Source organism: Drosophila yakuba, chromosome 3L, assembly GCF_016746365.2.
Source record: "Drosophila yakuba strain Tai18E2 chromosome 3L, Prin_Dyak_Tai18E2_2.1, whole genome shotgun sequence".
NCBI classification, from domain to species: Eukaryota; Metazoa; Arthropoda; class Insecta; order Diptera; family Drosophilidae; genus Drosophila; species Drosophila yakuba.
This window is the reverse complement of record NC_052529.2, coordinates 19,711,376-19,734,721: the sequence shown is the minus strand read 5'-3', so window position 1 is coordinate 19,734,721 and position 23,346 is coordinate 19,711,376. Positions and strand designations below refer to the sequence as shown.

The 23,346-nt window shown below is 40.9% G+C and overlaps 1 protein-coding gene across 3 annotated transcripts in view; it reads right to left on the bottom strand.

Moving 5' to 3' along the window:
• LOC26536190 overlaps nt 1-12,660 on the bottom strand; it is a 41,980-nt gene extending 29,320 nt beyond the window's left edge. For 2 of the 3 annotated variants that reach the window (XM_039374062.2, XM_039374063.2), the window contains exons 1-2: nt 12,453-12,660; nt 8,448-8,634 (exon numbers count right to left, since the gene is read on the bottom strand). In XM_039374062.2, coding sequence (XP_039229996.1) covers nt 8,448-8,451 — 4 coding nt within the window. In that variant the 5' untranslated portion in view covers nt 8,452-8,634; nt 12,453-12,660. The remainder of the gene's footprint in view (nt 1-8,447; nt 8,635-12,452) is intronic. The other variant, XR_005561117.2, reaches the window with a different exon arrangement.
• Between the last annotated feature and the right edge of the window lie 10,686 nt (nt 12,661-23,346).

The following is a 23,346-nucleotide window of genomic DNA, read 5'->3' as shown; positions in this document are numbered from 1 at the left end:
AGCGACGACGACGGCGTTGGCGTTGGCGTCAGCATTGCATGAAAAATGGCACTTGATAAGGTGCCCGGGGGTGTGGCAGCAGGACTCAGGAGGCAGGACGGATGCAGGACGGAGGAGTCATCCTGTCGAGCAGGAAGTGTGAAGCGGCGTGCATAACAAAATGGAGCAGCCTGCAAGTCTGGTGTGCTGGGTGTGTGAAGGCTGGTGTTGGCTGCTGTTTTGGGAGCAGCAGCGAAGTTGCATTTTGCGAGTTCCTTTAACCCCCTTTTTTCCCACTGAGTAAATAGCAAAAGGCGCGTAAGGATCCGAGGATCCGAGGACGTCCCACTTCCACCCACTCCTGTGGCTTATGGCCGTAAGTAAGTGGCTCTTGGTTAGTTCGTTTGCGTTGCCACTTCCGCATCACGAGCGCCGTTGTTGTGGCTCCTATTCCAGTGAGTCCTGACCAGGACCGTCTTGTCCCAATTTGGCCACCAGCTCTGTTTCCCAATTGGCTCAGCCAGCGGAGCATGATGACCTCCGGAAATCGCTGTAATCAACCTAATGGATAATAACCAGCGGAAGTCATAATTGTGCAGCTGCAAATGCAACTGCCACTCATTACTGTCAACGATCATTACCGAAAGTCAGCGGAACGAATCTGGAGCAGGGAAAAGAGGTCCTTGCAGGGCAGCTCTTATTTGTTGCCATCAATCTGCAAATGGTATGTGCCTCTTTGTCTTTCAGTAAAGGATTTTGGTTTGTGTTGTGAATTATAAACGGCTTACCTAAGGTAACAGAATTGCAACCGAAACGAGAAAACTGCATTTATCATTATGCCACGGAAGTATAGTACCCTTTGTTTTTGTTTTTGTTTGTTTGAGAAGTTGTGACAGCAGGAACAGTGAGCTTAAGCAATCTCATCCCTTTAAGTTTTCTTATCTTTCTATTATTATGTAGCTTAAAGGATTTTCGAGAAACTGAAGCTTAGAATCGGTGCACGACCTTCGGGTGACAAAGTGGCAATGCAATTTGCAACACAATGTCACCATGAGGGCGCCTCGCAGGATGTTCAATGTGTGTGATGGCCTAATCAAGGACAGCCTGCTAACGGAGCCATCTGCCGTTGGGTGCACCGTGACTGCACTGCCAATTGCAGCAAATCAGCGCGGAATTACCTCATCGATAGGCGAAAGAAGGGCGAATCGGACGACAAGATGACTATAGCGTGCTTTTCTGGGCCCTCAGCTGCGCACGTTGCAAATTAACTTAATGCTGTATTTCCTTGGGCGGCTGAGGGGTTTAAGGGAGCGGGCCGCATCCTGGTAAGTTTGCTTGTCTGCTTCCGCTTGGCAAAAGTGTCCTTGAGTGCTGCTAATGCCTCACTGCCAAGGCGGGGGAAACGGAAACTGCCGACGAGACAAGTCGCACATACACTTAACGAACGGGCTAATGGCTGACTCCTTGCCTCTTGGTTCTTGCATCTTGGCACTTGGCAACTTTTTGCTTGTTAAGTTTTTAATAAAATAAAAGATTCCTCATTTCCCCAAGTTGTACCATCCCCTTTTTCCCGGCGAAGCTTCGAGTGGCTGCACTTCATCTAGCCATAGATAACTTGCCGCATGAAAACATCAACAGCAATTGAAGCTTTCCCCCTTCCGCTCGCCAGTGAGCGGATATTATAAATTTTCAATTTCATATCCTTGCTCTTGACTTGCTGCCTTTCAGCCTTTTAGTCGGCGTCTCGGGTTCTTGGTTCTTGGTTCTTCGGTATTTTTGCAGCGCTCTAATGAGTTTTCCCTTATGCCGAAGCGCTTAAAATGAAAATATGTTTGCTTTGTGGTTCTGCATCCTTCGCATCCTATCTCCACTTCCTCTTACACCTCTGGTTAAGGTAGTAGACACAAAGTGTCTTTGATTTTAATGAGACTCCGCTTTAATGCATTTTTTAATATAAATACCGTGAAGTGCTGATTCATACCATTCGTTTTAATGTAAATAGATATAGCTTTCTTGCAGTTCGCTTGTCTTATATTCACCTAAACAGATATTAAAATATATTTAGACATGCGGCGCTACTTTTGCGACCACTGCTGTAAAAGCTCATACACTGCACTGCATTTCGATGTGAGGCTTCTGCTCAAGTACTTCGCCACTTTACTTTTTCCTTTTTTTGCGATCTGATGAGAGCGTATCCTTGAGTTCTTTTTCAGGTCCTTTTGTTTTCTCCTCGCAAGATTGGGAAGGTGCTGAGGCATGCCAGCAGCAGGATAAATTCAAAAGGTAGCGACCGACCGTCTGGCCAGGGATTTGGGGCGGTGGATTTATGTTCCATCCATTCTGCATATGCTGATTGCTATTTTCTCCATTCACGTTTTGTGCGGCTCTTTGTTGCCGCTCTGTGTGAATTATGCCATCGATTTGGGCTGCCTCTGCTAATATTTCCCACAAATGGAAACTTTTCGAAGTGCTCTTCAAAGGCCAAATAAAGTTAGTTCGTTCGCATGCCGAGCCACTAACTCAGAACTCCACTTCAATCCTACTTTAAGGTGAATTAATTATTATATCAGATATCAGAGGTGTGCATTAAATTGAAATTGTTTGTTCTAAAATAATAATATATAATGTATAAGATAATATTTCAAACTTGCAAAAGGAGAAACTATTCAATTAGGCTTAACCAAGAATGGCAAGTGACAAATTTTTAAGGAATTCTTGGATTTGCTTCAAGTGACAAGCACTTTAAAAGTCATCAAATTATGATTGACCTTTTAAGCTTCTCTGAATGGTTGTTTAAATTTCATAAGCATGTAAAATACTTCCAAAATCATGCGCTTTTCCGCAAATGGTATTAGTCAATATTATTGGCAGTCGCGTTTCATTTTCACCCATCCTTAGTGGCAGCTACGCAAGTTGTATTTAATTTAATTGCGCATAATTTGCCCTTTTTATTGTTGTCGCGATGGGAGACTGTATATTATTCAGTCGGATGACGGCGAGGTGGGTGTGGAATATGAGTTACAGGAAAAAAGAGGAAAATGTCAGGCGCGCAAAAATGTCAACACGACATGCAACAACATGGACCACAACAACTGAGCGTACAGCAACAATGGGGCAAATATGCAACTGGTAGAAGGAAAGGCAGGTGGGCCGCAGTTGTGGGCGTGGCCCTCTGGTACTTGCTATACGAGTAGTACATGGTAGCAGTACAGTAGTTTGCAGCTGCCGTTGACACAGATTTAAGCTCGCAAAGGCACACACACATGGTCCCATTCGCACGCATATGCAAAAATGTGGCCATAAATAAGCGTTGCACACTTTTAAGCATGCATTAAATGAAATTGTGGGCGTGGCAGGTTGGGCGCTGGTGAGGGGGTGCGACTATAGTTTCATTTCAAGAGGCACCTTTTAGACGATCCGAGAGCTGCCCCAAATCGATTTTGGATAGGCTATTACGGCGCATATTGCATAGGCCACACTCGAGGGCGCTCATTTGGGGAGGCGTCCATGGGAGGGATCATCCAAGTGGGCCACCCACCGACCGATGCGACTTATAGGTGGTTAAGTGCTTCAGCCGGCTTGGGTGATAATGGTGCAGCATTATTACAGCGTTTAGGCACGATATAGTCGAAAGTGCAGAAGGAAAATTATAGCAAGTCCTTTTGGGGCTTTGTTAAATAAATTGGTCGATTAAATATGCTAAGGGCATTCAATAATGTGATAGACAAAGACACCATTTATAGGATTTTTATTACAGATTTCATATTTATCCAGACTCTCCTGCCCAGTTGAGTTCCCGACAGTGCAGCTGCTTCATTAGGACCTGCCACCCACCGAGTCCTGCATTTTCATCTGCTGCCACTTGAGGCGTGAAAGTTGAGTTTCATTTGGATGTAACCAACTTTATCACTCCGAAACGGGTTCAGCAGGAGGAAAGAGGATCAAGTTGAGGCAGTGATGTTTGCACAAAAAACCTCTGACCGAGGGAAAATATCAACACACACAAATGCATCGAACTTACACACTTGTACACTTGTACAGTCGCCGAACATTACTTTGCATAACACATATTTCCGCTTGCTGATTTCGATTTAAATGCAGTTGTGCTTCTTTATTGAATTTTATTTGGAAAAAATGTCCGTTATTCAATTGTAAATCCAGTAGAGCTTATTTTATAACAGAATAAATGCATATTTCTGTTTCTGTTGGGCATTTCGTGTAATCATAAATAAAAAGCAAATTGTTTTGTGGCCGTAAAAACACTGGCAGATCTCTGCCGGCGTAAAACTTGTTTATTTGCAGGACCCTTTGTGTGTGTGAGTTTGTTTTGTGTTTAAAAGAAAATTTCTCTCATTGCCAGTTTGTTGTTTTTCGCCTCGTTGTGGTGCGTAATGGGGCAGCTGGTGCTGGGGATTTGTGGATGGAGCAGGTTCTGGAGCTTTATTAGAGCCAACTTTCTGCGAAACGTGCTGGGGGAATCCGACAGGATATATGTAATAAGGACATGCTCGCCATTAACACGACGTCTTTTGAGGCAAATCCTCCGGCATATAAAAATAAACACAACACATAAACAGAGGACATAGGACAAAGGAAGCCGATGAAGCTGGTAACGACGGCATTTGCTTATGCCTGCCATAATTCATACTGAACAGTCCAAACAAATAGAAAAACACACACGGATACACTGGAAAATATATTAAAACCTTTCCTCTAATAGGATAAAAAATCCTACAGCAAATAACAATATTTATAAAAAGGTAATAAAACTACAACTTAAGAATGTTGAAATGATTATTCAATTATTGGTAAGTATCAACTATTCTAGACAACTTCTTCACATCCCTACATCTTCTGTGGTGCCCTTCAATTCCCTTTTCCCTGTGAAAGAAATATAATGAATTTTGTAGTAAACGCTTCAGTTACAACTAAATAATTTCGAACTTTTTCCCAGTGCACCACAACACGAGAATCATGCAGACTTTGATAGAACAATTAAATGGAAATTGGTAGGCAGACATGGCACACGCTTAGAAAACGACAATGAGACGAACGACATGGCATCGTTTCCAGAACTCGTTTATGCCACAATAATAATTCGAAGACATTTGTATAAATTTGCTATTGCATTTTATTGGCCCGTCCTGTGAGTCATAATATTTGCATACGTGTGCGTTTGGCATACATAATGTGCGCCTTTATGGCTCGTTGCGTATACGCAACGTGGCTAATGGCAAATCAATGCAATCAGTTCGAGAAATTGACCAAATATTGTTGCTAAGACAAAGCCAATGTTCGCCTGATCAGGCTGTTCAATTATATGTAGGATATATACATCTGTGGGTTTCATTTTGATTTTGGACCGAAATGTTTTTCCCTTCCCCTTTTGGAAGCCATAAATTATCATTCGGTTGCGGAACTTTAAAGAAAACTGTTGACAACGCAAAGGCAGCAGCGGTGCAACAGCAATTTCATTGACACACTTTTCCGCATTTCTTCTCTGGCGGAAAAACAAGGGAAAACGTGGACTAGCAAAATCGATGGCCTGAAAAAGTCGGGGCGAGAATAAAACAAAATAAAACCGAAAGCAAAGTCGCAGTAAATCGCACACAATTCGCCACCCTCCGCACTTTCCCTCATTTTCCCTCGAATCTGTGGCAGTTGTACGTGTCATTTGGCTGCAGTTTTATTTGCTTGGCCATAATGCAAGTTTATGTTTATGGTCCTGCTCCGAAGGGCTCCTCGCTCTCTGGTGTGCCAGCTGGAGCAGCCCCTGACTCTGGCCATTGAAGTTAGCTGATCTTGCACTCGGCTAAGCGGAAAACACACAAAGCATAAAGCTGGGCGAAAAACAAAAAGTGGGTTAAAGGCTATGCCTTTTCTTGAGCGATAACTGTTTTACCCTTAAGTTGTGACATTTTTTCTCAATAAAGAAAATAAAAAAAATATATATCAAGAAATATTTATTTATTTGCTGCTGTGACGAGCTCTTATAGGCTCTCATTAGACCTAATTTAATTTCGAAAAAATATATTCGAAAACCAAGATAGTGGTTATGTTAGTTTTACTTATAAGATCAAAGATTTTTTAGTAATTACGCAGCTAGGATTACAAAGCTTTGAACTGAAAGATAAAAAGCTCATACCCTTTCACATTCGGGAACTTAGGCCGCTGACCCTAATCGTTGGCACATGACGTCGCAGCGATTTTCACGAGATGCTGCAAACTGTTAAATATAGATTTTGCTTGGCATTCTGCAGGATGAAGGCAGGATGAAGGACCTGGACTTGGGCACGTTTCCCTTGCGCTGCCGAGCAATGAAATGGTCCTAATGCCATTTGCAAGTGGAGCGGATGGGAAAATTGTGAAAGTGGAGGCATTTTCACAGGCTGGATGCTGGCTTTTCAGCTGGCAGACAGACGGGCGACAGTTTTTTCGTGGCGAAATAAAAATGGAAAGTTGGCATAAAAAGTAAACAGCAGACTGTTTGAGGGGAAGTGGCGCTGAAGGTAACTAAACGGAAAGCAAAAGCCAATGCTGCAAAAACGAAATCAGGTCAGGGATTTGGTTTTGGTTTCAGAATGCTTCTCTCTGCAGTTTTCCTTCCATTTTTAGTGTTGCTTTGTTTCGCTTTCTTTTGGCTTTCGCCGCATACTTTTTATTTAGCTTTTTTAAGCGGTCCTGGGAAAAAGTAATATTGAAACTACATATACGCCGCGGTGGTCCCGATGCAAGCATTAATTTAATTACAGCCAGCAGACGACAAACAACAAATTGAACTGAAAAGCCGGCCAAATGAGTGCACCACATATTCAAGTCTCTTTATGCTTTGTGTGTCACTGGAGCAGTCAGTTGGCAGTTGGCAGCTGGCTAAATGGGGGTTTCGGGTTGGCCAGAAGGGGGTGGGGTATTTGCCCGACAACCGCAAGCTGCATTTTTAATTGCGCACACGTGCGAAGCAGCAGCCCCAGGAAAGGGGAGGAAGGGGGAGAGTTGGGAGGCTGGGAGGCTGGGAGGTTGGGATACTGGGGGTCTAAGAGGAGCAGCTGGAAAAGCCGCCCGGAGGATGTGGCAGCTCTACTTGAACTCATTCGGCGTGGAAATTATGGCACGCTCAAGTTGATTTTGACAGGCAGCAGGCGCAAGAATTCCCAGCACAAAACTCAAACGCAAACTCACACCCATACGCACACGCTCACTGTGGTATGCATCCTTGAATCCTGGAAAATGTTCGTCACAGGGACAATTTTAAAACACCCTATTAAAGTTCTTTAAAACTTTGTTAAATATTTTATTGTTAAATATTAATTTATGAGTTTGGCTTTAAGCTTGCTACTCAATAACATTCAATTAAAACTATAAACGAATGAGGATTTGTATTAAAATTAGAAAATTGGAAAAAATTTTCTTGCGCTCGATTTTGCCGTTTATTTAAGTCAGTGGAGTAAGTCTCTTAGGTATATTAGGAAATTGGTTTTTACTCAGCTGGCTCTTTTGATGTCTCAATGCATTTAATTCCTTTAAGTGATGCAGTGTAGACAATTCGTATGCATGCGTAGCTGTCAATCAATTATTTAATAAAATCAAAAAACATGAAGAAGGCATTCACATTACGCGAAGTTTGACTATAAGCTTCATCTATTTGCAAATCCACACATTTCTCCCAGTGCAGCAATAAGTGTCTAACGCGCAAAAGGCAAAGCAGACTGCTGCTCCTGGGCAGGCTCTTAATTGATATGCAATAAACATTGGCCACCGAACGGCAGGCGAAAAGGCAGGCAGTCGAATCGATGGAGGAGCTGGATGCTTGACTGACAGACAAAAGCTGGCACAACTCCGACAAGTAAATCCGGGCAGGACTCTGTTTTTACCCGCACTTGCCACTTTCTCAGCTTCTGTTTTGTTTCCTTTCAGACGCTCCCATTTCCGTATCCGCTCTGTCTCCTTTCCCTTCCTCCTTCTCCCCCTGCCTGTCAGACTTTCAAGCTTAATGCGCTTAGTTGTTCTGACTCCATCTGCGTTTCTGTTTCTGTTTCTGGCCTGGATCCGCTCTGTCTTACTTTGTTTCACCGAATGCGAGGAGCAATGTTGGGCATTGTGTAACATTTAGGAAAATTGAATTACAATGTATTTTGGTAAATTTAGCAAAAATGTTGCCTCCTAATTGAGTCTGTGTGGTCGAAGCTCCTAACGCTTGAAATGTACGCAATGTGAATTGTGCTACAAGCCCATTGAGCCATAATTAAATGGTTATCTTTAGTCGCTGAGAATGCTGATATAGCTGAATATTGCCTGCAGTTAAATACTAAGTACACTTTTCTAATAATTAGATTTTTCAATCTTCACATTGTGATCATTGGCAAATGGTAAACAAAGGAGTTCAGTTAAGATTATTAACATTGAAATCCTGTTTAGCTCATAGATTCTTCAATATATTCATATAAAATGCAATGGTATTAACTACTTACTCATAGCGTCAGAAGCAGCAATGCTGGCTGTTGAACTGGCTGCCGTTTCGTAATGGCTTTGGTTAAATTTTATCACGTATACGCCTAGATGCGCATTGTAGGTTAGCACCAATATAGAGCGGATGAGCTTTATAGTAATAATTCACAGTTAAATTTGAAGTTTGCGCTTCGATTCGCGATTCCTATGCTGAATTACACACAAAACAGACAAAATGGACAAAATAAAATACGAATTTGTTATAACAGACGGGCACGCACACATTGAGTTAAATGCCAGCTGCTGTTTTAGATGTCGATGTGTTTTTGTATTCCCACGCTAGTCCTACAAATTTGTCGCTGCTTTTGATTGCCATTTAAATGTGCATATTTAATTTGTTTATTTATCGGATGGAGCGAGCCTTAAGAGAAGAAAAGCACGCAGCTGAAATGCAATTTAGGTTTTCATTTTAATTTATTTATGGCCATTTATTTAAATTCTTCCAAAAATATTTGCCAGAACGCCATTTTATTTGAACGCCATTTTGGCTTTTGTTGTGATAATTTATGCAAATTATTTTCGAATTCTCCGAGCCAGCTCAGTGGAGCATTTCTCAGTCGGCCATTTCCTATGGGTGCCGTTTAAATAATTCATTATTGATTGGCAAAAGATGTGTCGAATGGATAAACTTTGACTGAACTCAGATGTATCGACAGAAATTGATTTCCATTTCAATGATAATTCGTGTTGCCTAACTGTTACATCGATTGAAGTATTTAAGTGGAACTATGGAAAGGAAATAATTATAATTTTTATTAATATTTCACTAAGCCCTGTTTAACTTTAGCATCAGCAACCAATAGATTTTAATTAATCTCACATACTATTCAAGCCGAATGCACCACTAAACCTATATCTCCCTGAACATTTAAATTATCGCCTGACTGAACAGATATCCGCCAGTTTTCTGCATCATAATTCTTGCACTCCCTTAATCTGCCTTTGAGCCAAAGGATTTTCCCCGCCCCTTTAACTTTGTAAATGGAATTTGCGTGCAATTAATAAATTGTTGGCTCGCTTCTTGCGGAATTTATGCAACGCACAAAATTAATATTAACGCTTGAGCGTGTAATTGCCGTTTTGCTGCGAACAGAGAGATTAAACCCAAACGGTTGATTAAATTTTTATGAGTACAGTTTATTTATTTACTGTTGTAACAATATAATTTACCACTAGTTAGTTGACAGAACTCCTGAAGGGAAATTGCCAATTAATGTGCAAGTTAGCATGACACGTGCTCTCAACTTTTAATTACCCTCTTTTCTTTGTCAAACTTTGGAAATAGCTTTCCAAAGTTTTCTTTCGCCTGGTTCTGTTTCAATTATTTTCTTAGGCTTTTGAAAGTCTTAAATATTTATGTAGGTCTTTTTAAGAACAATTTCTAGCGAACACAAAATATTATATTTATTAGTTATGATAATAAATTAACATTTCATTGGAAAAATAAATTTCATGTTAAGCTATCGAGTTGTTCAACTCTATAAGAAAATAAATTATAGTACTAATAACTTTACCTAACCGTCGTAAGGTAAGAAATTGCTTACACCTTAAAGTTTTATATCACATTAATTTTTTAAAACTTCATAAAACTCATATACCCTATATTTAATGTTACACTTATATATAATGTCATTTAATTAAACGTCCGCTTTGATAACCGCTTATTATACTCGTTACTCTTGGTGTAAAAGGGTTACTAGATTTGTTAAAAAGCATGTAACAGGAAGAAGGAAGCTTTTCCGACCATATAAAGTATATAGATTCTTGATCAGGATCAATAGCCGTCGAGCTGACCCTGTCAGTCCGTATGAACGTCGAGATCTCAGGAACTATAACCCATGTTGCCACGCCCACTCTAACACCTATAAACCGCCCAAAACCCTCACTTTCAAACAATTTAAAATGTATTTTATTTAATTGTTTTTTTCCTATTGCTATCCATAGGCACTATCAATCGTACTTTCACAAGCTGAGTAACGGGTATCCGATGGTCGGGGAACTCGACTATAGCAATTTCTCTTGTTTTTAATAAAATTGGCAGCTGGCGAAATTAAATTAGGGTGGAGTTGAGGCGCTTTCAGTAGTTTCACTTTTTCCTGAACCAATGTCCAATTACAGCTTTGATTAATTTAAAATAATTAAAATGCCGCATATAAGCTTGCGTAAATCCTTTTTGGAGCTGCCGAACCTTTTCCGAACCGCAAATATTATAATGTGCCCTTATCCCTAACTGATTTTCAGTGGTCCCACTCATTCCCAAAATTTTGGAGCACTTGAGCGTTGCTAAGCAAGATTTATGAGCCGCTTGAGGGGATGTGCCATTGGCATAGCTGTAGCCCTTGCACTGGTTATTTACTGTTTTTCTTTTTGGTATTTTGTATTTGCCAAGGTCTCTCCGTTTGTTTGCCATCTTTTGCGGCCTCCGAAAAGTTTTCAAATGGCCTTGCTCTTTTCGGGCAACCCCAACCCTGCATTTGTTCTCATCTACGGGCTGTGGCAGTTAAATAATTTAAAACATTTGAGCATTTTGGGGCAATTTGGTTAATGGCCTGTGCCGGCCAAAGGGTTCGAAGTCTCAAGTCTCCAAACGGGCTCGTAAATAACGCCAAGCAAACGATAACGATTGGGCTGTCTCAGCTGCCTAATGTGCCCTATCTAAGGAATCCGGCAATAGGGGATAAAAAAGCGAGAAAATAACCAAAATGTACCTTAGAGGTTCAGAGCTTTAAGAATATGTGACGCAAGTCCTTGTAGCGCTCGTTTATGTGGCGCACTAGTTCAAGGACTTGTCCAACTCGCTCCAACCCAATTACGCAAAACTGCACAAGCTCACTGCCGAACGGATCACCGGCACACAGAGAAAATGCAGAGCTTCATATATTTATATTTATATTTATCTATATTAATAAGAGCATTATGTGTATGTGCATTTATTCATTATATTCATAATGTCCGAACCGTTTTCTTTTGCTTTGTTTTGTTGGTAAAAAACATATATTAGTTAACAAAAGTTAATAATTGAACATATATTTATGAAAACTTTTTTCCGACGGGTACTTTGATACTTTACCGCAACTGAAATATTTTAATACTCGGCAGTATAATTGTGGTGTATTGATACTTTAAAATTATATATTTTTTAATTGCTAGCAAATATTAGGAATACTGTACGAGGTCACCCTTATACCAATGTGCTTTCTCCTGTGTTCGTTCGTACGGCAAATAAATGGCATCCAACCTGCCCTGGCAACCTTTAACCCTAAAAATGCGACCCGACCTAGAAATGTGTGTTTGCCCGCTCTCACATCACCATAGGGGTATCCTTTTCTGCACAAAGCTAGCGTGCCATGAATTTTTGTTTATGCTTGCGGGCAGAAGATAAACACACTCTCACACACCCCTACACTCTCGCTATCAAGCACACACATGGGCCGCGTAATATGTGCCAATGCCAAAGGATAACGCGGGGTGCATATATCCTGGCTGCCGACTGACGACTGACAACGACATAACCACAAGCAGATAGCGCAGATTATGCAAACGTTCAAGGACACCGCTGCAACGACGTGTGTGTTGGTGCGAGCCTTTCAAAGTGGCGCCTGCAGGTTATGCAACACTTTTGTGTTTGCTATTTCGCCTCTCCCTCTGAGGCCTCTGTGCTAGTGTGTGTGTGTGTGTGTGTGTAGTGCCTTTGAGTTGTTCCAAACTCTGGCTTTAATTGCTGGCAATTTGTCAGGCTAATTTGCTAAATTTGACACCTCGGCGAGCACACACACTTGCAAATTAATGACGTCAAAAATACAACTCTCGCTCTCTTTCGCTCTCGCTCCTCGGTCAGCGTTTGTGTGTGCGTGCTAACAGCAGCTGGGTGTGTGTGTGTATGTGTGTGCGTGCTGTGTTCACTTTCACTTTCATTGATTTTCAAGCATCGCAATGAATGCTGGTCACCACACCAAAACACCACTCACTAGATATTCCACTGGCTGAAAGCAGAAGTGGCACCTTTGCTCACAGGATTTATTGGCCAACTTTTCGCGGGAAATATTTATTTTTAGCTTATATATAAATTTATTTTTTACTGAACACTTTCTCTGGATTTCTCTCGGTCACGCGGCATTATCGGCTCGCTGAAAGGGCAGCCCACAATTTTCCACGTCGAACTGCGCTCGCTGCCAAAACTGAACTGAAACCGTGCTTCTGCCAAAAGCGTTGCCATGACCGAAGTGGAAGCAGCAGCATTTCAGCGAGTTTGCTGCTGCTGCTGCTGAAAACTGGCTGTGAAATACTGGTAACAGTATGGCAGTTGGCGGCGCAGGCGCGTTACCTTCTTTAAATTTTCCTTGCCGATTTCCCCCCCTCTTTACGTCACTGTTCGCATCACACTGTTGCGTCCTGTTTTTCACTCTCTTGGCAGCTTTGTTTACATTGTTTGAGTGTTGGGGTATTTTCCCATTTTCGTGCTGGCATCTATAAATAAAGTTACGCATACGCCACGTGGGCCTAAACGAGGTGAGAAGCCATTAATAGCCTGATTGATGGTGGATATCTATTTTAGGCGTTAGCTTGAACTTGATCCAAACCATCCATTATTTGCAGAACTCTATTTTTGTTTATATTATTGCTAAAACAATTGACATCTAGAGAGATATAGAAAATGTATTATACAAAAAATTCAGGAGTTTTCTTTCTTGCTCGTATTTTGTTTTTTTTTTGTATTACCCAGAAGCAGAACCACAAATTGTTAGTTGCCCACGTGTCGAGCAAATGACTTTCTACAACTCAATTTGAAGGCCACAAACGCCCCAAAGAATAACTCGAACACGTTTTCTATTGTTAATAAGAGTGTGTGTGTGTTTTTTTTGGGTAAGCAATTTTCACGCTGATTGGTTTCCAGTCATTTTTCGTTGTTGCCTTCGCCTTTCATGTATTTAGTTCTTGGGCCAAACAGAAAAAGTCAAAGAGCCCAGCCAAATGTCAACCACCCTTCGCCGCACTTTCGCCCCTTATCCCTTGTTGGTCCTTTGGAATTTATTAATGAAATAGCCCCGTCGTCCTTGGCCTGCGAACCATTTTCAATTTCCAATTTTCCACTTTCGGCTTTTCGCTTTTGGCCTTCGGGCGAAAATGCGTTTGTCAAATTTCCCATCGAAATCGAAAGAGGTCAAACTTTATTTGTACCACGTATCGAACGCAGTTGCAATTACTGCATCAAATAATCGTTAGCAATAACTAATTAAAAGTTTACCCAGTGCGGATAATTTCATTTCATTGCTAACTTCTTTCCTGTCGCAATCGATTACATATTCTCCTTCCCCTTCACGGCCATGAAGTGGAATGTGGGTCGTAGATAACAAGAAGTTAGGCACTTTCCCTACTAGGGGCGTGGCAATTTGTGTGGGCGTTGCGGTCTACGAGTATGTACGGAATTCTCTAGGGCTAAAAGTAAAGAAATGTTTGAGACAAAGTCTGGGAAAAGGCGAAGAATATGGGGTTGGATGCGGTTTTTATCAATGAACGATGGAACACAGTTATTATACGAAATCAGTGGGCGGCCTTTCCCTTTTTGTCCTTTTCGTGGGAGGATTGTTATTTCTTGCGATGTGATGCGTGTCATTTGGCCAAGGATATTGGTTGCGTTTCCAAACGTTGGGAGTCGAGGAAGATTGAACACTCTTAGGAAAAACAATTGTGGCTATTTTATTCCCGGGTTTTCTTGTATCAACGTGTTTTTTGTGACGAATTTAACCAAAACTGTTTATGATTTGGAAATGTAATCCTTTGAATCCTACTATTCTTAATAGCAATTGAGTAGTAGTTTCCTTTGATTAGGTTAAAATAGGTTAAAATATTAGCATAATATTAACTTTTGTACATTTGGACATAGCTTCTATTTTTAACGGAATTAAAAAATAATGCATTAGTGTTGAAAGTGAAAGTAACAAAAAAGCCCATTTTCCGGATAATTTCGTAGTAACTGGTACTCAGTTAAGGGTATCGCAGACTTTGACTAGAAATCGAGGATAGAATTTCATTCAGTGAGCCATCTGTGGCTTAAAAATTCGTCCCCTTTTCAGAGTTCTCCATCGCTGGCATCTTCCCCATCGTTCTCATTTTGGAGGCAATTCAGTGGCCAGAAGATACTGACAACGTTCGAACTTTTACGACATCGGCATCGAGTACCCGGGTAATCATAACCGATAATGGCCGAGAGGCGGATTTTCGTGCATTCAACTATCCATCCGGTAGTTAGCAAGTTTCTTTTTTCGATTTTTTGGCGGGTGACGAGCGTTTGCTGCTCATTAGGGCGATACAGCTGCAAGACTTTTGGTCCTGGCGAACTTGCTCTTTATGGCGCGGCTGTGTGTGTATTTGTGTGAGTGTGCCGGCGCACTTACACTTAATTGAATCCTGCGGGCATGGTGTAAGGATCCCACTCGATGGGCGGTAAGGTGGTTGGGTGGCTGGGTGGTTGTGTGGTGGTGAGCCCCTGAGGCATGCGGCATGCCAAAGCGTTTAGCAACCAAATACGCTTTGCTCCCGATTTTCCTCTGCCCTTGGACTCGCCCAAGTCTTTGTTGTTGTTAGAGCTCACATCCTGCCGCCGGCGCATCCTCATCTCCATCTCCATCATTCCGTTCCCATCGACACTCACATGCACATCCTCATCTTCATCCTCGTCCTCGTCCTCGTCCTCATCGCCATAGTCATCCTGTGAACCATGGAAGAACGAGCCACTGAGCGAGGAAGCGAGCGGCTCTAATTCAATTAGCAAGTTCAGCGCCGAAGCGGCAAATGGCTCGTTAAACACGCTGTGTTTTTGTTGCTCCTTACCCTCACTCTTTAAATGCACTCGGAAAACATTTTTAATCTATTTAGGAAATTTTTATGTCATTTTGTATTAATGTCCTTTCTACACAAAGAAAGCTATATTCTCATTTATAAATTGTCGCAGAAAGGTTTTCCAAATGTGTGTGCCCCAATATTCTCCCTTTCTTATATTTCAGTTTACCTAGTTTATTCAGATAAAAAGTAGGTTTCGTATATTTGTCGATTACCTTAAAAAAAAGGTATAAGTAAACACTTTTTGTAAATGAACTTTGTTTAAAAATAATGGTAGTCTTTACGGACCATTCCCTAATTTGTATGAATGAGAAAACCCTGATTTGTTATTAATATTATAATAAGATGTGATAACTTTTTCTGGTTTTGCCTAGTGTGTTAGTTCAAATGCAGCATTTGGATGGTTTCCCCATCTCCTAGCATTCGGTTTTGTCCTCCTGCTTAATACCACTTCACTTGTGTTTGCTCGTTTTTTAAACATGTTTTATTACATTTTTTTCGCTAGCAGGCGCCATTTTCATGGCACCGGAAGTTGCCACACGCACAAAGAGACCCACACACACAGCTATAGAGTGTGTGGCAAAATGAGCAATGAGCAAATGAGCAAAATGTTATAAATTGCCAAAAGTCCGCTTTAGCGTTAGCTCCCTCCGTTTCCGGGGTTTTTCTTTGTTCTCAGCGGTTTTTTGTTACCCTGTTTGCTTTTGCAGATAATGCACGGTAAAATCCTGCGCACTCTGGTCACTGACCACCCAAATGTGTGGACTCAACTCCCGTTTCCCACAGGATAATTATGAGCTATGCTTGGAATGGCCTGCTCACAGTCCTACCTAAGATTAATTTATGCACAAATAACACGAGCAAATTATTCGCTTTGTTCCGCAAATGTTTTTCAAGTGAATTGTGTTTGGTCAGGAAACGGAGGAGTTGTAGACTTCGCCCAGCGTTTCATCTTCCACTCCAATATCTATGGAGATTAACAGGCATGTGGTAGTGGCTTCCTTTCCACACTCTCTTCCCATCCATTCCTTCCCCCAATTCTGACCATAATCGCCTTTTCTTGCCAGTGGCCGGCATATGCCCATCGTTAGCTGGATATCCTGGCTGTCTGGTTTGGTCGCAGGACCAGCAAACGGGATACCGATTTACCAATCCGTTTGCCCTTTGCAGGCGCTTTCTGCCGAATTTCCCTTTTTGCTTTTCACACATTTAGTTGGGTTTCAGTTTTTCGCTTCGACCTTTTTTGCACCCTTTCTGTTTTTCCGCCAGCTGCAGCGGCAACAAAAGTCCATTATCCTCTTCGGCGTTATCGGTAATCAATTTCTGTGGACCATCGACGGAAAAAATAGTTTCTAGCCTTCCAGCAGCGGACCAACAAAGGCGGTAGTTTGCAAAAGTAACAACAACAGTAGCAATTGTTAGTTTTGAAATATGCACGACCCTAACCCGCTCAGCCACCCAATCGCCACCCACTCAAGGCCCACTCACACGCATGGAGTCTAACAAAAGCTTTTGAAGTGCTGTTTGCTGTTGCAGCTGTATTTCCATCACCCATGACCTACACTGCCAAAAATACTTCAAGCTTACACATTTTGAGAAACTTCTTGCCAATCATTTTGGGATAAGGAGGATCCTTTTTTTCTCTCAACGTCTTTACACAAATATAAAAAACCTGTAATAAGTTTTAAAATTAAACCATTTTTAGAGTCCGAATAAAGGCCCTTTGATTAAATACATTACTTACCATTTTTCTATTTGTATTTAATGATGAATTTTGCATTCAAGATGTCTTAACTTAGGAGTATTGTTTTTACTAAGCGTGTTGTAAATGTCAAATAAAGAATACAGACATTTTTTAAATTTAATTTCTTAAAGACTTGAATTAATTTAAAAGAAAAATCCGGTTTTTAATCAATTTGAAACCAACTAAAATACATTGTTAATTGGCCGCTATTATGATTTCCGTCTTTATAAATTTTTAAATTGTTTAAACAGATTATTTTTCAAATACCGCTTACATTTTTCCTGGTACACGTAATTCCGTGCATGCAATTCAGTCGCCCCCGACGAATAATTCAATGGCAATGTGCAGCAATTTTCGGTGTTGGTGCCGGTTGCTGTTGGCCAGTCACTTACACAGTTGTCGAGTTGTTGAAAGTTTGATTTTTTTTGAACTAGCTTTGCGCCATTGCCGTTGATGTTGCACTCGCAATTGGCTACAAATTGGCTTGTTGAATTAGGAGCGAAGTCTGAAATGGGGGAGGTTCTAAATCAGGACTCAGACTTGCGCTAGATTTCAGCTGCAAGTGGTTCATAATTGAATTCGAATAGCTGCAGGAGCATCTGCCAGGGATCTGCTCTCACAAATACAATTACGTTATCCTTATAAACGTGCCCTCTACACACACACGTACACCTCTCCTCCAGTTCTGTCGGATGAATTATGCAGATGCCTCTGCAGCTGCTCCTTCTTTTGTCTGGCTGTTCATTTCAGCGCAGTCCTTTATCCTGACGAGCAGTATTAAAAGGCGGCGTCAGGGAAAAGTGAAACTGTAGCTCCGTCGCTCGCCCCAGTGAAAAGCGCTTTTCAATTTGGTGGCCTGCCTCAACAGAACTCAAACCATCTGAATTGGACTCTCGGCTTTCACTTTTCAATTAATTCTTTTGGCGGCCGACTTGTGGTATTTTATATAAGCGCTCCCTGGTTGCCATTTCAATGGGCTGAGGTTCAGCAAACTGGTTGGCTAGATTGACCGGGAAGTCTGAAATCTAGTTAGTATTGGGAAATTTAAAAAAAAAGCAGTAAAATAAATATATATTTATTTAGATTTACTTAAAGTTAAGTAGAGTAGTGGTTAAACAAGATAGTAAGAAACCAATGAATACGAGTGCATTCTTATAATACATAGTTATTTGCACTAAATAGAATATTAGATAACGTTCTTTAAGAGCTTTCCCAATATTATATATATTGCATATATTAGCTTCAGATCTTCCTAGTAAGTTACCTGTTTTGCATTTTCCTAGGGCCAAAACAACTGGCTCACCATTTTTTGGCTCTGCCTTTTTTATGTGGGTCAGTGCGGAATTTGGCTGGTGCTCAGAGAGGCTGCCAAGCCACGTGACTATGTGGAGCAATTGCAGGGGGCAGCAAAGTCCGGGGAGAACACTGCCCAAAACCACGGCAACAATGTGGGCCGAGTGTGTCGATTAGCCAAATTGAAAATGACAAGCTGGAGGCGAACGAGCAGCTCCAGAAACTGGGCCAGGGAGCAGCTTATTATGCTGAAGATGATGCAGTGGTGGTCTGGGATGCAATGGTGGTCTTTGGAAAGGAAGCCACCAGGAAGTGGGTCAACTGTTTACCGAGTGACTGCCAATAAGGGCGCAAAGGGGAGCGTGTGACAAAAATAGAAAAAAAACAAACAAAAATGTATATACAGTGTATATAAATGTATTGGCAGATCTCAATTTTCAGCGGACCACTCGGCGTATAAGTAATTTTTTCTAAGCGGCTTACAGTGCATGGTCCACTCTGTAGTATTTTCAGGACGAACGACTGGGGTTCAATGCTAAATCCGATATGCGATTTATTTTGGTTAACTGCACATCCAATAAACTACAGAAAATCGGAACATGTATGGGGTTAATCGGGGGAAAAGCGGTGGAGCGCAGGAGAGGAGGAGAGGAGAGATGACGTTGTGTAAATATTGACTTTTGAAAATCGAAATCGTCAAAATGTTCATAAAAGTCGAATGGAAACCGTTCAGCGCAGCAAATATTTGGCTCTGTGAGCAGACATGACTCCACATCCTGTCCCCCAAGCTCGTTCCACGATTCGGGATTCAGGATTCAGGATTCAGGATTCCGGATTTTTCGACTGCGTCCTGCGGATGTGCATGACCATGGCAACTTTGACCAGCAGCCGGCAATCGCTCGCTTTCTCATTCTGACTTCAGCTTGCTGAAAATCACAGCGTATAAATAATGAAAACCGATTTAATTTTTAACAGCTGCAGTTTGTGTGTTGTGGAATAGAGAGTGTGGATGGTCATCGCGTGCTGGACCCGACTTCTTTTCCCCCCTTTTGTCGCATGTTGACCATCTCGCCATCCCTCAGTCCAAAACCCGGTTGAATCCCAGATATGTATAGGAACTAACCATAGTGGAACGACTTAAATGCTCAAATTTCACACTTCATTTGGGCACGACTTGCAACCATGGCTGGGATTTAAAAGGATTTGTACGGGGTTTCGCTGATGAAATTCGGGCCATCAATTATGGATGTGCACAGGTGGTTGCGGTTTGTGGTCGAAATATCAAAGGTATGGGGTTACATTGATTTTTTGGGTTACCGAACTGTTGTGTGAAAATATATTAGTTTATGTGTCTTAAAGTGTAACACTATATACCTCAATATCATCTCAAGCTGAGATTAATTAGTACGACAATATATTCGACTTTCTACGTCGTAAGTTTACACAGTAGGTATTTCAATATATATTTGAAATATTTTGAAGTTTATTATTAAAATATTATCAGGAAAAGAGAAGAGTTTATCTCCCGACGATTATACAATATATAAGCTAAACCAATCTTTCCTTATTCCTTTCAATCAAGTCAACTTACTAAAAAATACTCAGTATATGAAAACTAATTAACGTTCTTTCTTGAATTTCAATTGAAGAGATATGATTAAACAAAATAATAAAACATATATTTTCGTAATTAAGACAACTGCTCTACAGAAATATCTTTTAGGACATTTACATATATTTTTCTCTAATTTGCTGCGCTAGTCGATTGATCCACAGGATGCACTGCATATATATGACTTAATGCCTTATTTTAGGGCCGCCTTAATTGGTAATAAAACTTGGTTGTAAAGAGGTAAGTGATTCGTTTTCAAGTTTAAAGCTAAGGACAACTGAGTCCAGTTTTCTTAGCTGCTCGATGGAATATAGCTGACAGCAAAGTTGACATTCATTATGGAGGACAAAAAGGAAAAGAAGGAGACAAAAGCGGAAGCTGCTTGGCTCGCCATTTTCTTCTTCCATTTCCGCCATTTCGTCGCTGGGACAATGGCAACAGGCGCTGAATTAGCAGTGGGTCGTAGGTAGTATGAGGAGTAGAGAGAGTCCTGTCCGATCCTAGAACTCCTCTGGAGCGTCCTGCCTCCGTTTGCTGCCCCTTGGCTCATCAAAAACTGTTTGAAATGAGTTTTTATTAGTTTTTGTTGCTGCCATTTTTTGCTGTCACTTGTTGTTTCCCATCTTTCGGTCCGTCCTTCCCCCTGCATGTGTATTGGTGTTTTTTTGTGTGTGCGTGTTAATTAAATTTCAAATGCACAAAAGAACTAACGACACGTTGAGAGGAGCTTTTCCGGGAGAAGGGGGAATGAATGGCGGTGGAATAATGCCAAACCCATTCTCGCTTTAATTGCATCCATGTGTGTAAATGAAAATGTTTGCTATGTGCTTTTCCTCATATTTTCCATCTTGTCCCTCTGTTTTGGTATTTTTGCATTTAAGCAACACGAGTTGCAACAACAAGGGATGTGTGGCAAGTTCAGCGGCAAAGATTTAGTCGGACCAGCGCCAAGTTTCTGACCATAAACTTTATTTCGGGGCGTCCTAGTAAAATGTTTTCCTCTCTGCAGCCTCTATTTCCTTCTTTATGTATGGATATTGTTTTGTTATGGTTTTAATTAAGTTTTAACTGGCTCTAGACCAAAAATGCACCACACCACACCATATCTGAGCTCTAGGAGTTGGTATAATTTACCCTCAACACGTGGAGAAAATTTTCTTTCTTGATAAAAATGTTTTGACTGGTTTTCCCCAAAATAAACGGCGATTGTTACAACGTACCCTATTTACTTTAAATTGATAATCATTTTCTATGAAAGTTTGTGTTGGTTGTTCTCATCAATTTTCGATTTAAAATATATTTTACTGGTTTTGATTCCTTTCAAGGTTGATTTCATTTAAATGTTTTCATCGCCGTAATGGAACATAAAGAATATATGTATTTTTGATTGGTTTCAACAGTCGAGCCATGTTCGTTTATAGGCATACTAGTCTCTCAGATTCAAAACTATGTGTATGCAACTTTCTAAAATGTTTTTGTTTTTAATGGTAGTATATACATCGGAACAGACCGGCTTGGAAAACTATATTAAATAGCTGCTTAATAATCGAAAAATTGTTGTAAAAAAAAAAGGAATAAAAAAAATATTTCATAGTATAGCTTTTATAGTACAGCAATTCATTTTTGAAATTAGTATAGACATCATTGTTTTGGATCGTGTTCCAATAGGGTATACATTAGTGGAGCTTAAGTACCAAATCACTGCAAGGGTGCAAGCGTTCGTCTTTCCAATGTTATATTCTTTCTGGTTCTCTTTAATAACTATAAATTTTAGTGTAAAAGCCTGTACACAATGGAAACCGAAATCCTGCCCATGAGGCAGCTTTCCACTTTCGGTTTCGCTTGGCCTGGCGGAGTCTAGTCCCAGCTTGAGAAGGGAAGAGGAATATTTCGAGGCTGCTGCTGCTGACATGCGCCGGGGAAATTGATTAATGCGACTTGTAAATGGCGCCAGATGGGAAACGGAATGGGAGCGGTTAGTAGTTCCATGGTTCCCCAGCCCGATGTAAACGGTCTGCAAATGTTGACTCGAAACTGCAGCAATTTGTGGCAGAAGTTGTTGCGCCAAAAGTGTCACATGCAATTGGGCCCCAAGTCAGGCGCATGTTGAAAGGACTCTCGGTTATGGGAACACCTATTAGCCAACGACCTGCGTCCTTGGGGTGCGTTCAGTTAATAGCCTACACCATAATTAACAGCCGCCAAGTAAACAATTTTAATGTTCGCTCCCGAATGAAAAATGATTTTTGGCCTTTGTGGCCTGTTTCACGTGGCAAGGCATCATAAATTTACGGCCCGCTCTACGGGTTCGAAAATTTCATTATGCGAAAGTGAGTTCCGTTAATGTGTTTTCAGCGGAGGCGATGAAGAAAATGCGGGAAACTCAAGAAAAGCCCCGGCAGACATACAAAATTATGCACAAGACAAACAGTAAACAGTGCCAACGAGAAAAGCGGGAGCGACGAAGAAATAACAAGGCATTTTATTAAGGAGCCAGAACTAAATGTGTTTATATACCAGTTTTTTGGGTGGTGATTCTAAAACATTACTTCAATTTGTGTATGCGTCCTTGACAAAAAATGTAACAAACCTCCGTTTCTGGTTCCCATATGTATTAATATTAATACACAGGGAACTTTTTTATTTATATTATTTTGTTATTGGTGCCCAACGTTTGTGAATAAACCGATCTCTGATTTAGGTTGAGGCAGAGGTAGGTGAGCTTCTTGCTTACATTGAAATCTGGTAAATAAAATTAGGATAATAGTTGGTGAAAGTAGTTTGATTTAGCACAAGAAGGATAAACGTGGTTATACCCTCGGTCAAGTGACCCAGTGCCATTAATAATGCCCTCGAAAGATATGGAAAGTAGATCCATGAAACGTCCATCATCACACAAACTTGTTAAAGGTAAATGATACCTTTGGGATCTGCGTTTGATATTGCATGCAATTTAAGCTAATAAAACATAAACTAGTTACTGGTTACACATGTCTGCTCGAGTCAAGCTATGAACGTTTACTCGAACAGCCGCCAGGATGAACATAAGCCAGTTAAAACAAGGCTACCAGTAAATTAAAATATGAATCACGGCTATCTCTTGTAGTTAACATAACTCCTTGGGACTAACTTTTATTTAAGATATAAGTCGACTTAAATCTACATTTATCAAATGTATATTTGATATACTATATAGCAAATTTATACGGCGGGAATAAAATTGCCCCTTTTCCTACAGCTTCATTTAATTTATGCCAATAAATTGCTTCAGCGAAAACAACATGCATTTCCGGCGGAGGCTGGCAGCTTACAATTTAATGCCAACACCCTGGACTTGCATATAAATGCTGGGTAAAAATAAGTTTGCTGACTT